This window comes from Solanum stenotomum, chromosome 6, assembly GCF_019186545.1.
Source record: "Solanum stenotomum isolate F172 chromosome 6, ASM1918654v1, whole genome shotgun sequence".
In the NCBI taxonomy this organism is placed as follows: domain Eukaryota; kingdom Viridiplantae; phylum Streptophyta; class Magnoliopsida; order Solanales; family Solanaceae; genus Solanum; species Solanum stenotomum.
Window position 1 is genome coordinate 13,924,638 of NC_064287.1, and position 15,066 is coordinate 13,939,703.

At 33.3% G+C, this 15,066-nt stretch overlaps 2 protein-coding genes and 1 long non-coding RNA gene across 3 annotated transcripts; 2 read left to right on the forward strand and 1 right to left on the reverse strand.

Annotated features, from left to right (window-relative positions):
* Nucleotides 1–584: 584 nt before the first annotated feature.
* LOC125868499 (uncharacterized) lies at nucleotides 585–1,286 on the reverse strand (the record flags this gene model as incomplete). The annotated part of the gene is made up of 1 exon (XM_049549128.1): nucleotides 585–1,286. A coding segment is annotated over one exon (702 nt), but the record flags the coding sequence as incomplete, so codon positions are not given.
* Nucleotides 1,287–5,351: 4,065 nt separating this feature from the next.
* Nucleotides 5,352–8,216, forward strand: LOC125868165 (uncharacterized). Its single transcript, XR_007446708.1, has 3 exons — nucleotides 5,352–5,480; nucleotides 5,916–5,992; nucleotides 8,140–8,216. It is a non-coding gene; the product is annotated as an uncharacterized LOC125868165 (long non-coding RNA).
* Nucleotides 8,217–9,262: 1,046 nt separating this feature from the next.
* LOC125868500 (uncharacterized) lies at nucleotides 9,263–10,996 on the forward strand (the record flags this gene model as incomplete). The annotated part of the gene is made up of 1 exon (XM_049549129.1): nucleotides 9,263–10,996. A coding segment is annotated over exon 1 (1,734 nt), but the record flags the coding sequence as incomplete, so codon positions are not given.
* Nucleotides 10,997–15,066: the final 4,070 nt, after the last annotated feature.

Genomic DNA, 15,066 nt, shown 5'->3' on the forward strand with positions numbered 1-15,066 from the left:
CTGGGGCTAACTCTATTCCTGACATTTTCCAATATAGTACTAATGATTTGTCTATATTTCTATCATTTATTGCTACAGAGTAATTAGCACTTATTATGAATTTAAATTTTTGATATATGAGATTTCCTTTTACTGCACTTATAATACTTCTTTCTATTGGTTCTATAATTCTGTCATCAGCTAAATATATTTCTATTGGTGTATCTATTCCATCTCTAAAACAAGCTTTTATTAATATTTCTATTCCCCCTAGATGTACGTATTTTATGGGTTCTTTCGCTTTAATTTCTTGTATTTCTTTATTTATTATTCGTTTGTTTATTATAGGTATTCTTGCTTTTCCTTGAGTATATTTGCAATCTATTATATGTTCTTTTTGACTTACTACGTAGTATTCTTCCTTTTGTCTTTTAAATATATTTCTTATTAATGGTACTTGGAATATTTTTTCTACGCTGAGATCTAACTCTTTTCCTTTTATTTGTTCAAATATATTAAGATCAAAAATTACTTTTTGTTCTGTAGATTCTTCATTTGTATATTCATCTTTCTTTATTATTTTCACTTCTTTTTCAGTCATTATATTCTTCTTCAATTTCAGACTGTTCATTTTCAAGTTCGTATATGCTATCATCGCTTTCTAATTCGTAGTATATATAATCTATTTGTGTATATATCTCTTCATTAATTATTATTTCTGATACTTGTTTTTGTTTTGGATTTTTTGGTAATTTACAATCTTTAGCTAAATGTCCTAGTTTTCCACAATTATAACATGTACATTCTGATATTTTTCTTTTTGGTCTAAAAGGTCTTTTTGCTTTAGTATTTTTTACATAATATCTCCTTCTTGGTCTTTTATATTTATACTGGGATTTATATTTTTTATACTGTCCTGGTTTCCTGTATTTCTTTTTATAATAATTATCATTGCATCCAAATTGGGGTGCTATCTTATCTTTACAGCATGCTAAATTTCTAATTATTGTTTTTTCCATTTTCATTTCTTCTCTATATTTTTCACATATTTCTGAGTACCATTTCTGTAAATATCTCATTCTCGCTCCTAGTGTATCTTGTAATCCTGCTTCATTCCAATCTTTTATTATTTTAGAACTAAATGGTTCTGGTAATTTTGTAAAATATAATTTTCTTATCTCTTTTGCATCTTCTGCATTGTATGTTCCTTTATAATAATATTCTCTAAATACGCATATGTATTCATCTATGTAACACATATTACATAGTGCTAATTTTAACATTAAATTTCTATTTAACTGTTTTTCTTTATCATATACAGCAAAAAATATAAAGTTGCAAATATGGGATAAAATATTAACTATAGAAGATATATATAGTTATGAATTTATAAATAAAGATATGCTTCTAGGAATGCCATTTTTAGAAAAATTATATCCACATATAATAACAAAAACACATTGGTGGTTTACCACACCATGTAAACAAAAGATAGGAGCTAAACGAGTAAGTAATAAAAATAGAAAACCTACACCATGGATTAAAGGAAGTGAAAAAATAACCCAAAAACTAGAAAATATTAAAGAGAGCACTCCTAATATAGAATTAATAATATTTTCGATAGATAAATTAAAAATAATCCAAGAAAAATTAGAGATATTATATAGTGAAGATCCCCTGAAAGGATGGGAAAAACACCAAACAAAAATAAAAATTGAACTAATTGATGAAAATAGCATAATTACCCAAAAACCATTAAAATATAATTTTGCAGATTTAGCAGAATTTAAAATGCACATAAAAGAGTTATTAGAAAATAAATATATCCAAGAAAGTAATAGTAAACATACAAGTCCAGCATTTATAGTAAATAAACATAGTGAACAAAAGAGAGGAAAAAGTCGTATGCTTATTGACTACAGAAATCTAAATGCAAAGACAAAGACATATAATTACCCCATACCAAACAAAATATTAAAAGTAAGACAGATACAAGGCTACAACTATTTTAGTAAATTTGATTGTAAATCAGGATTTTATCACCTAAAACTAGAAGAAGAATCTAAAAAATTAACAGCTTTTACAGTACCACGAGGATTCTATGAATGGAATGTACTACCTTTTGGATATAAAAATGCACCAAGTAGATACCAACATTTTATGGATAATTATTTCAACCAATTAGAAAATTGCATAGTATACATAGATGATATACTCTTATATTCAAGGACAGAAGAAGACCATATCAAATTATTAGAAAAATTTATACATATTATAACATACTCAGGAATAAATCTAAGTAAGAAAAAAGCAGAAATAATGAAAAACCAAATAGAATTTTTAGGAATACAAATATATAAGAATGGTATAAAAATGCAAAACCATATAGTACAAAAGATAATAAACTCTGAAGAACTAATAGATACTAAAAAGAAATTACAATCATTTTTAGGATTAGTAAATCAGGTAAGAGAATATATACCTAATTTAGCAGAAAATCTAAAACCTCTGCACAAAAAACTAAAGAAGGATGTAGAATATTATTTTGATAAAAAGGACCAAGAACAAATACAGAAAATAAAATCATTATGTAAGAAGTTACCTAAATTATATTTTCCAGATGAAAATAAAAAATTTATATACATAGTAGAATCAGACGCTAGTGAAATAAGTTATGGAGGAATACTAAAGTATAAATATGATAAAGAAAAAATAGAACACCATTGTAGATATTACTCAGGTACGTTTACAAATCCTGAAATAAAATGGGAAATAAATAGAAAAGAATTATATGCACTATATAAATGTTTATTAGCTTTTGAACGATATATCGTATACAATAAGTTTATTGTAAGAACAGATAATACGCAGGTAAAATGGTGGATTACAAGGAAGATACAAGATTCAGTAACAACAAAAGAAATACGAAGACTAGTATTAAATATACAGAATTTTACATTTACAATAGAAGTAATAAGTGCTAACAAAAATGTCATTGCAGACTACATATCAAGACAAAGCTACACAGACGGATCTAGACAAAGATGAAAAAAATATTCAATGCTATAGCAATGCTTTGTACAAAGATAGATAATATGGATAAAGAGATACAAAAAATGAAAGGTCAGCAGCATGACGGTAAATATGCGGAGCTAAGTCGATCGGAAGACTTAAAAATTCCAGAGCTAGAAGGTGACGTTGGGAAACACCGAAAAACCCAAGCTAACAATTTGTTACATGCAGCTACAGGTAGCACATCATCTACAAAAGAGGAGAAAAGATATGTCAATACAAATATGAACAAGATATTCGAAAAACCATTTATACCCAAAAAACAAAATCCCGTATTTGTACCACCTCAAATAAATACCTATAAGGAAAGTCTAAACCAGGACAAAAAGACCTATAACCATATAACCAGAGCATATATAGAAAATATCCACAAAACACAAATCTTTTTAAATAAAAACCCCAGATCAAAAACTACCCAAAATCCACATGAAGATTATATTACTCAAACTTTGCAAGGATATAATAAGCTAATCGCTTTACCAAAGACAAATGCAAACCTAATAGCAACTTGCTGTAACTATGGATTATTGAACACAGTATATACCCAAACTGGAGATGAAATAGCTACGATACCAGAATTACATAAAGCATTCATGAACTACAAGAGAATAACTAAAGGAACTTTGTTTTATATAAAGTTTTATTCAGCACCAGCAGAAATACTTTACGACGAAATAAAACCAATTATACAAGTTATAAAGATTGGACTAACTAGAGAAATGATTATACCGGAAAAAATAGAGGAGCAAGAAGAGATACAAAAAGTAGAGATACCAGCATTCTATGCAGGAAAAAGGATTATTGGAATAGCTACTATACTGAATGAGTTAACATCTAATTATTTGAACAACAATTCAATATGGAGTTATTATTCACGAGAACAAACAATAATATATTCGAATTGTCGAGAATTTAGAGCAGCAGATATGGAAGAACTCAGGTAATGGGCATTAAGTCTGTTAAAACCTGAGCAACAACCTACAACAAGGGCTATAAGGAAGGACTTTATCTCATCGGAAATAATGACCAGATACTGCAAAACTATTGGCCATAAATATCCAGATCATCAATGTTCCAAATGTCAAGGCGAAGATAACGTGATCCCAGACGTACAGCTAGAGTAAGAACAAGAAGTGACAAGACCGACAAGATACTACTTTATGAAAAGAAAAGCTAGTAGTAACGTGTTAAGTTAGAAATATTATAAGAAAAGTTGTTTGTCATTTTGTAAAGATAGGAATCTTATTAGTACAGATGTAAAGAAGCACTAACGTGCTAGTCTAGGAATAGTAATAAGGTGTAAAGTAACTATAGTTAGGTGTAAAGTAATCATAGTAGGAATAAAGTAACCATAGTAAGGTTACTTATATGTGTATAAATAGGTAGCCATTATGGCAGATAGAGGTAAGACTTTCTACAAGGAAAGCAAGCCTCCTTGTAAACAAAAATATTTTCTCAAATAAAAATCTAAAGTTTCAATTAAACTATGGATCCAAATATTGAAGATACTACTCAGGTATACACATTTATGATTATGCATAACTAAATTTATTAATTCCTGAATATCATAGTAATGATAGAATATATTTATATTAGTTATTATATACTAGAATTATTATCAGATGTTTTCTAGTTTGTTAACATGAGGAAAGAAAGGAAAACTTCTAGACTATGACATCCTAAAGTTGAAACCATAGGCATGAGAAGCCGTGAGGGGAGTAAACATAGTTGAGGCAGTGTTAGGAACAAAATACTTTCGAAAGTACGATGTTAACAGTGACAGGAAAACATGTTGAAAATAATCTAGTTTATAGTAATCTAATATGAATAATATTCGCTAAGACTATGGTATAAGGGAATTATTGTAATGACTTGAAAAGTTGACTTTGGTCAACCTTCTTGGAAGTCGTGCTCAGATGAAAATTCTGACAGCTAGGTTAGCTTCGGAATATTGATTTTGGTCTAGAACGACCTTTTGTTCACTTCCCGAGACTTTAGATGGCAATTGTGGAATCTGGTTCAAAACGATACTGGGTGTGGGACCCACTTTTCATCGAAGCGAGCTCCAAATGGAAATTCCGCCTTCACCGTTGAGTCCGAAATATCGTTTCCAATCAGATTCCATATAAGGTTTGTATTTTTCCGACTCCGAACGAGTCCGAAACATCGAAATTTAAGTTTGAAGGGTTGTAGAATTTTGACGCGGCGGTGACGTGGCAGAGCCACGTGACGACACGTGGCAGAGGAGTGAAATCTGGAAATTTCCAGAATTTAAAAACGAAATTCGTCCATTTTTTTTGTTCAACTTCAACTCAAGATTGCTCCTTCATTTTGAATCCAAATTAAGTGATTCAAAAGGCAAACTTCAAGAGAATTTCGAGGGGAATCTAGCGGTGATCTCGGAAACGCGAGGGGAGGCTTCGTTTGAGGTAAGAAATCAATTTTAGCCACTGCCAGGGTGATTTTCCGGATTGAATTGTTGTTGAATTTTGAATTGTGAGATCTTGATCATCTTAGGTCCGTTTTGAGTCATTCTTGTGGCTAACTTGTAGAGTTTTTCGCAAGGATCGTCGTGGTATAATCTGTTTGGGTTGAAAGGGTCTCGTTTTTCCGAAAATTGGTGATCAAGGGGCTGCCCTTTTTAATTATTGTGGCTGATTTGCGGTGTTGTAGGCATCTGTTTGTGCTAAAATTTTGGGGTATTAGTTTAGTAAGGTATTTGGGACGTTTCCACGGATTCGATTTTGAGATTCTAATTGTGGGCCCCACAATCCCGTTTTATACCCGATTTTGGGTCCGTCTCCGAAAAATATAATTTTAGTGTCAATATATTCGTAATGACGAGGTGATTAACCTTTTGTTAGTGGGGAAGCATTTGGAGACCGTTCGGAGAGGAAAAGATCCGGTACCGTGAGTTGGAGCACGCGTGATCGGCTTTCAGGTAGGCTATGGTTTTCTCTCGTGAGATTGAGCATGTTTAGGCATTTGTTTATTGATTTGCTTGAGTATGGAGGGGTTCGGGTGTCGAGCATGCTAAATTTCTATAATTCCTGCCTTAGACCTTATTTCGGGAAAGTGTTGGATTATGACAGCATGTCTCTTGATATTATTGAATATCCATATCTGGTGGTGTATATGATAATATTGATTTGAAGTATGTTTGGCCTTAGTCTAGGCTTAGACTAGTGTTGCCATAGACTTGCGAGATTTCGGATGTCGTTGGGCAGTAGAACTTTTTCCGACGTCGTTTCGGACGGTTAGCTCCTTGTAGACTGATATAGCAGACTTGAGTCTGATAGTCGGTAACTCAGCTTATGACCTTGTATCCATAATGCCCTGCTTTTATATCGGCTACAAATACCCGGTTAAAGTCCGTGGTCTAGCTTACTCATTATTGGATACTTCCTCGGCGATTTGGGGTATATGAGGGTCGGACTAAAAGGATTATTTATGGTAATCGGTTTGGTGATATTTCCCGCGACGGATGGTTGGATATTGATTCTTAGCTACAGTACCCGGTTAGAGTCCGTGGTCCAGCTTACTTATTCCAGGTTTAGCTACAGTACCCGGTTCGAGTCCGTGGTCCAGCTTACCTGTGATCTGGTTTCAGCTACAGTACCCGGTTAGAGTCCGTGGTCCAGCTCATTTATGTCCAGGCTTAGCTACAGTACCCGGTTCGAGTCCGTGGTCCAGCTTACCTGTGATCTGGTTTCAGCTACAGTACCCGGTTAGAGTCCGTGGTCCAGCTCATTTATGTCCAGGCTTAGCTACAGTACCCGGTTCGAGTCCGTGGTCCAGCTTACCTGTGATCTGGTTTCAGCTACAGTACCCGGTTAGAGTCCGTGGTCCAGCTCATTTATGTCCAGGCTTAGCTACAGTACCCGGTTCGAGTCCGTGGTCCAGCTTACCTGTGATCTGGTTTCAGCTACAGTACCCGGTTAGAGTCCGTGGTCCAGCTCATTTATGTCCAGGCTTAGCTACAGTACCCGGTTCGAGTCCGTGGTCCAGCTTACCTGTGATCTGGTTTCAGCTACAGTACCCGGTTAGAGTCCGTGGTCCAGCTCATTTATGTCCAGGCTTAGCTACAGTACCCGGTTCGAGTCCGTGGTCCAGCTTACCTGTGATCTGGTTTCAGCTACAGTACCCGGTTAGAGTCCGTGGTCCAGCTCATTTATGTCCAGGCTTAGCTACAGTACCCGGTTCGAGTCCGTGGTCCAGCTTACCTGTGATCTGGTTTCAGCTACAGTACCCGGTTAGAGTCCGTGGTCCAGCTCATTTATGTCCAGGCTTAGCTACAGTACCCGGTTCGAGTCCGTGGTCCAGCTTACCTGTGATCTGGTTTTAGCTACAGCACCCGGTTAGAGTCCGTGGTCCAGCTCACTTATGTCCAGGCTTAGCTACAGTACCCGGTTCGAGTCCGTGGTCCAGCTTACCTGTGATCTGATTTCAGCTACAGCACCCGGTTCGAGTCCGTGGTCCAGCCCACCCGTGCCCGACCTTTGGCTACAGCACCCGGTTCGAGTCCGTGGTCCAGCCCATATAGGTTGACTCATTAGCTATAGTACCCGGTTCGAGTCCGTGGTCCAGCTTGCACGTGGTGTATTCCCAATTCCTCACTAAAGCTTCAGTTTAGTCTTGATTACTCTCATCTGTAGGTTGAGGTTTTGGAGGTTGGAGAGATTCCGGTTAAAGTCCGGGACGTAATGAGATCTTGGAATATGATTGGGAATGGTTCAGTTAAAAGTCCGGAAATTGGTAATATTGTGATAGACCTTCTAGCTCCATTATTTTACTTCAACTGCCGGTCCATCTGCCGGGCTTATGGGGGTCCGTGCAGGTGGTTTCTTTTATTGTGCACGAGCGTACCCGTCGGGTTTATGGGAGCCCGGCGGAGTTAGTTAGATTGCTTGTCTTTGTTGCCTGTACGCTCGTGTACATACCCCCATTTACTACTCTTTGCACTTGATGTGACCCTTTATTCGCATTTCAGTTTACTTTTGCTTATCTTGCTCAGTCGGCTGATGATGCCTACTGGGTACCTGTTGTTTTGGTACTCATGCTACGCTCTGCATCTATTTTGTGATGCAGGTCCGAGCACTAGTAGCCAGCGTTGATCGAGCTTGAAGTAGACTTATCTGGAGACGAGGGTGAGCACACGGCGTTTTGTACTATCTCAGTCTCCATCAGTATATATAGACTTGTCTTTTTCCTTTCGAGACAGTCTAGTCTCTGTTGTCCAGTTTTTGGACTTGTACTCATTTTGTAGTAGCTCTGTACTAGTGACTTTCAGGTTCTGGGAGGGATCTTTATTTGTATATATGTTTTTGGTTTGCTTCTGCCTGTTTATATTGTTATTTGCCTACTCTTGTTTAATTTCTACCCTCAGACCCATTACTTGTTGTTCCGGGTTACGGGTTGGCTTACCTGCTGGTGGGTTATAGTAGGTGCCATCATGACTTGATAAATCGGGTCGTGACAATTATGTTTGGAAATTATTATGTCTAATTTGCATGACGAAATTATATTAGCATATAAAACATTGATCCTGTATATACTCAAAAATATAAGAGTCATTGATCTAAGAAAGATAATATGGAATAAAATATTTGAAGAAGAAGAAGAAGAATTAATGAACCAAGAATGGTATGAATTCGAACTAGATAAAGTAGAAATAGAAATGTTAAAATTTAACTTAAGTGATTTAGAAATCCAGAATACTGATTAATGATAAATCAAGAATACTTAGAATATTGGCAACAAACTATAATAAATATTACTTTATTAAGCAATTTAATAAAAGAAAATATAGAAGTATTCCAACAAACTCATGACATACAAAACATAGAATATATATTAGAAAATATAAAAGAAATTATTAGATTAATTCCTTTAGAAAAAATACATTATGAACAAATAAATTCATAATAAATTCATAATTTATATATGAACGGACCCCCCCCCCCCCCCCAAAAAAAAATTGGTATCAGAGCTAAGTAATAAAAGATAAGATGAACGATAACGAAGATCATAAGCATGAAATAATCCGAAAAGTTATAATAAATAGAAAAGAATTAAAACATAAACAAGAAAGACTTCAATACAATATATATGCAGGAGTATGTCAAAAATCTATACTAGCTCAAAGAAAAGTAATATTTAAACTACAACATGAAATATCAAGATTAGAATATAAATTAAAACATAATCTTAAATGAATAAAGAAGAATTTGCTATAGAAGAAAAAACTTATGAAAATCCGAAAGGATTAAAAATAAAAATAATATTTTCAAACTTAGGAAGAAGATATAAAAAAATAGGTGAACATCTATATTTAATGATAGAAAAAGAAACAGTAAAATTAGAAGATAGTCTAACTGCCATGGTACGTATAGCTAAAGAAAATGAAGAAATAGATAAGAAAAAAGAAATAGATATGATAAAACAACAAGCAAAATTAGAAATACAACAAATTGAAGAAGCAAAAAATGATAAAATAATTGCGTTAGAAAAAGAACTAAATATGCTTAAAGAATTATATGTAGCCAAACAAAAAGAAAAAGAAATAGAAACAGAATTAAAAATGGAAATAGAAAAATTGAAAGAAAAATTAAACCCAGATATAAGAGTTGATAATGTTGATATAAAAGATGAAAATTGCTCAGAACAAGGTTCAGATATAAGTGAAACATATACTGAAATACTAGAAAAAATAAAAGAAACCGAAATAGTTGATAATACAATAGAAATAAATACAGAAGAAATAAAAAATGAAGCAAGTACAAGTACAAAAGTAAAAAACCCAAAAACATTAAGTCCGGAATATTATACGGTTAGTTATGAAGAAACTGATAGATATAACAGTCTATGGGATAAACGATTAAACAAAGAAATAAATAAAAAATGGAAACCATCTACAACATCACGAAATAATGGTTTTCTAGATTTAGATTGTGTAGCAGACATAAATAAAACAATACAATTATGGATAAGATATATATCAAAACAGCTAATAGATAATAAAATTACATTGACTGAAGTACCAGGATATATAGAAAGAACATTAATAGGAACGGTAAAATTATGGCTACAAAATTTAGAAGAAGAAAGTACAAAAATATTAAGAAATAATAAGGCAATAGACGGAGAAATTGCAACTACACCAATCGACATATTAAATAAATATGAATTAGCTATAAGAAATGAATTTAGTAGTACAACTACAGAAGTAGAAGAACAAAATAAAGAAAAACAGTTAAATAGAAATTTAATGTTAAAATTAGCAATATGTAATATGTGTTACATAGATGAATACACATGCGTATTTAGAGAATATTATTATAAAGGAACATACAATGCAGAAGAAGCAAAAGAGATAAGAAAATTATATTTTACAAAATTACCAGAACCATTTAGTTCTAAAATAATAAAAGATTGGAATGAAGCAGGATTACAAGATACACTAGGAGCGAGAATGAGATATTTACAGAAATGGTACTCAGAAATATGTGAAAAATATAGAGAAGAAATGAAAATGGAAAAAACAATAATTAGAAATTTAGCATGCTGTAAAGATAAGATAGCACCCCAATTTGGATGCAATGATAATTATTATAAAAAGAAATACAGGAAACCAGGACAGTATAAAAAATATAAATCCCAGTATAAATATAAAAGACCAAGAAGGAGATATTATGTAAAAAATACTAAAGCAAAAAGACCTTTTAGACCAAAAAGAAAAATATCAGAATGTACATGTTATAATTGTGGAAAACTAGGACATTTAGCTAAAGATTGTAAATTACCAAAAAATCCAAAACAAAAACAAGTATCAGAAATAATAATTAATGAAGAGATATATACACAAATAGATTATATATACTACGAATTAGAAAGCGATGATAGCATATACGAACTTGAAAATGAACAGTCCGAAATTGAAGAAGAATATAATGACTGAAAAAGAAGTGAAAATAATAAAGAAAGATGAATATACAAATGAAGAATCTACAGAACAAAAAGTAATTTTTGATCTTAATATATTTGAACAAATAAAAGGAAAAGAGTTAGATCTCAGCGTAGAAAAAATATTCCAAGTACCATTAATAAGAAATATATTTAAAAGACAAAAGGAAGAATACTACGTAGTAAGTCAAAAAGAACATATAATAGATTGCAAATATACTCAAGGAAAAGCAAGAATACCTATAATAAACAAACGAATAATAAATAAAGAAATACAAGAAATTAAAGCGAAAGAACCCATAAAATACGTACATCTAGGGGGAATAGAAATATTAATAAAAGCTTGTTTTAGAGATGGAATAGATACACCAATAGAAATATATTTAGCTGATGACAGAATTATAGAACCAATAGAAAGAAGTATTATTAGTGCAGTAAAAGGAAATCTCATATATCAAAAATTTAAATTCATAATAAGTGCTAATTACTCTGTAGCAATAAATGATAGAAATATAGACAAATCATTAGTACTATATTGGAAAATGTCAGGAATAGAGTTAGCCCCAGGAAGTAAAATATATCTTCACCTATGAAATATCGCTAACCCTGCAACCATACTATGCCAAGTGGCATAACAAGAGTAGTATCAGTACAAACAACACGTACTAGAAAGAATCACTGTTCGACCCAAACCTACTACATAATATAATGTAGACATTAAAAAATAACCATGTAATAAGGAACTTACACCACACTCATTCTCTATTCACATACTCTTACACTTCCCAAGTAAACCCATAATCTAGTACACTTTGAACCCAGCCTCCTATGTCATTCCATTGTCAACTCCAATATTTAACATTCGACCCTCTAGAAACTCTTATACTTCACAAGCCTACCAGTTATATCATCCTAGGGCATCCCAAGCCAATATGTTATGTCACCATAATGTACAATAATAACTTAAACCTACTAACACATTAATATCCCTAAATATCATGCCATCACTACCCCAATCAACTAATCAATTATCATTTACAATTTTTCATGCCAACTCCTTAGCCCCTTTTTGGAACAATACATGAAATTGGCGCCTTAAAACAACTCATCCACACCAACTATACCTAACACCATTTATAAAACTAAGTTCATCATGGTCTGTCATGATCGAAAGTACACCCTAGACATTACATGGTTATAAGACCCCGAGAGGCCCTATACAAGCTACTTAGCATATATCATACCAAATAATAGAATTTACGGATAGGACTAAAAATACTCTTGGACCATTTCAAAAGGTTTAAATATACCCCTTATTCACCTATTGGGCTAAAAATCCCCCTCAATCCACCTTTTGGATCCCTTTTTACCCATAAACCTAAATTCCAATTCACATTGGATTTTTCCCCACCCAGTCCTACCCATACCCACAACCCCATGCCTTGTAACATCCCGCCTTAGAAAGAGCTAAATTTAGAAATCGCTAAAATAGAAATAGCTAAATTGAGAATTTTGCAAGTTATGCTAAATTGTGAGTTTTTGGTCAACTTCAAATGACCATAACTTTCAGTATAGGATGAGTTAGGTGGCCCGTAAGATATCAAATGAAGGATCTTGGAATTCTCTTTCCAACACCACCGAGTTTGCTAAGTTTGGAGTTCGGATGAAGGAGATATGCCCATTTGGAATCTGTATATGCAAGTTAAGGAAAGTTACCCGAAATTATGAGGGCTATTTTGGTCTTTTCCTTACACCTTCAAATTAAAGCATATTTAGTAAATATTTTAAGGTCAAATCTGATTTGGGTTAATTTTAATCTTAATTTACGCTTAGGGTTTTAGAAAATAGGTCAAGCAGCGAGAAAAGGAGAAAAGAGAAAATGTTCAAGGCGTTCGTCAAGATTCATGAGATTTGTCGAAGGACTTTTACAAAATTAAGGTATGTGAGTTCTCATAGTCTTGGGTTCATTCACTCATACGCCAATCATGAGAATTTACTGCATATTTTGTTCTTGAGTTTGAAGGATTTGAGTTCTTGATGAGTTTTCTTGAAGTTTCATTTTTAATCTTGATTGTAGGAGTTTTAAAGAATTTGTGAGATAAATATTAGTTATTTGAGTGGTTTTTGGAGTAGATTATTGCGTACTTATGTTGTGTATTTGAATGTAAGTTAGTTGGGAAGAAACCATTCGATTCTAGACGAATTAGGGTTAGAAAATGAGGAAGAAAATTCGTCGAGAAAATCTTGTCATGGGCAGGCGCGATTCTCTTGTAGTTCAAGTGTTCGGTGCGCCAGGGTCGCCTACCCCTACCCCTTTTCCATCATTTTGCCCGTCTCAGTCCTTTTAAAGTGTACCTTTATTCCTATTGATTCTAACTACTCTAAACTACATCTAAACGTCAAGAGATTATCCATAACATGAAGTCATAACCCATTAATTCATCATTCAAATTAAAGGTAGTATTAAGATCCTAGTTCTTTTGAGTCATTTTGAGAAGCTTTTTACAATCTCTTAAATCTTGTTCTGAAACATGAGTACTTGAGTTTGAGGATGAGTAGAGTTGATTTTATTTATTTTAAAATGATATATGGGAACTAAGTATTCACAAAAGTAAATGTTTTTACATTTAAGATGAGAGGAAACACTGATTTTCAAAAAAGTACATGAGCAGTTCTGAGTACTATTTCTTTTTAGAGAAATGTTTTGAGCAATAATTACAAAGTTCAGGATGATGAAATGTTTTCTATAAAACATATGAGCTAAGTTATATTTGGAAGTAGTATTGAGCACCAGTATATGAGAGAGTTCAAACAATTCACAGCTCTCATAAACCATGTAGCGAACGTGGTTAGAAAGGGTCATACTTTATAGATGATTCCATATCAATTTTTAAGCATAGCTTAGTGGATTCACTTAGTTGAGGAGTTCTATACCCCGATAAGGTATAGGGCACTTCTAGCAGCGTGGGCGAGACAATGTATCATCATCTAGCTTGTAGTGGTGGTTGTCAGTTAGAGAATCTCCCAAACAGAGTTATTTTGAATTTTTGCATACAAACAGAGTTATTATTGTATTTTTAAATACATTGAGTTGTTATCTACTCTTTTAAATGCTTTATATAAGCTACATCTTTAGTTTTGTTTTTATACTGCATTGAGTTGAGGTTGAGCTAAGTAGCATCAATGTGAGTATGTTTCATTCATTCAAAGTTCAATCTTTATGTTATGTTCAGTTTTCCCATTACATGCTCATACTTTGAATGTACTGATTCCATTTGGCCTAAATCATTTCATGATGCAAAAATATAGGAGATCAGGGTTATCAATAGGCAATTCGTTGATACCATTTTCAATTCCAGAGTTGTTTGGTGAGCCTCCTTGCTTCTAGAGGATCCCTTATTCATGTTTAATCATTTCAATTTATTTATTAGGATGTCGTGGGTCTTGTCTCGACGTCCATCTCAGCAAGTAGAGGCTTCATAGATAGATAAATATTGGTAGTTCATGAGTCTATTTCATTTTCAATGTCTATGTTGAGACTTGAGTTGTTCTTTGGCCAATTGCATGTTTATTTTTAAATATTCTGAGTTTAAGTATTTGAGAGTTTTGAGTTAAATCTTTCCTTTGAGTTCTTTTATTGATGAGTAAGTCTTTCGCTGAGAGCTAAGCCAGTCCAAGGGTTTGCTTGGGGACAACAATAGTTCTCGAGTGTCGTCCACGTCCATGTTGTAGGCTTGGGGCGTGACAAACTTGGTATCATAGCACATAGTTCAAGAGCCCTAGGGTGTCTATGAATTCTTATATGTAGATTCCTATTTATCGGTGTGAAGCACGCCATGATGCCTACCGTGACCAATGACACTAACCTACGGTATGAGTGTCTACAATCGTCGATATTATAGTAACCCAAATAAAGGTTGGGGTAGTATCCCAAGGGAGTGGTTTAGAGAATTAATAGAAAAAATAAAATTAAGCACTAACTAGTCGTGGCTAAAGACATTTACAAACAAAAACATAGTAAATTAAAGGTGGTGACACCAAAGTGTTAAATAT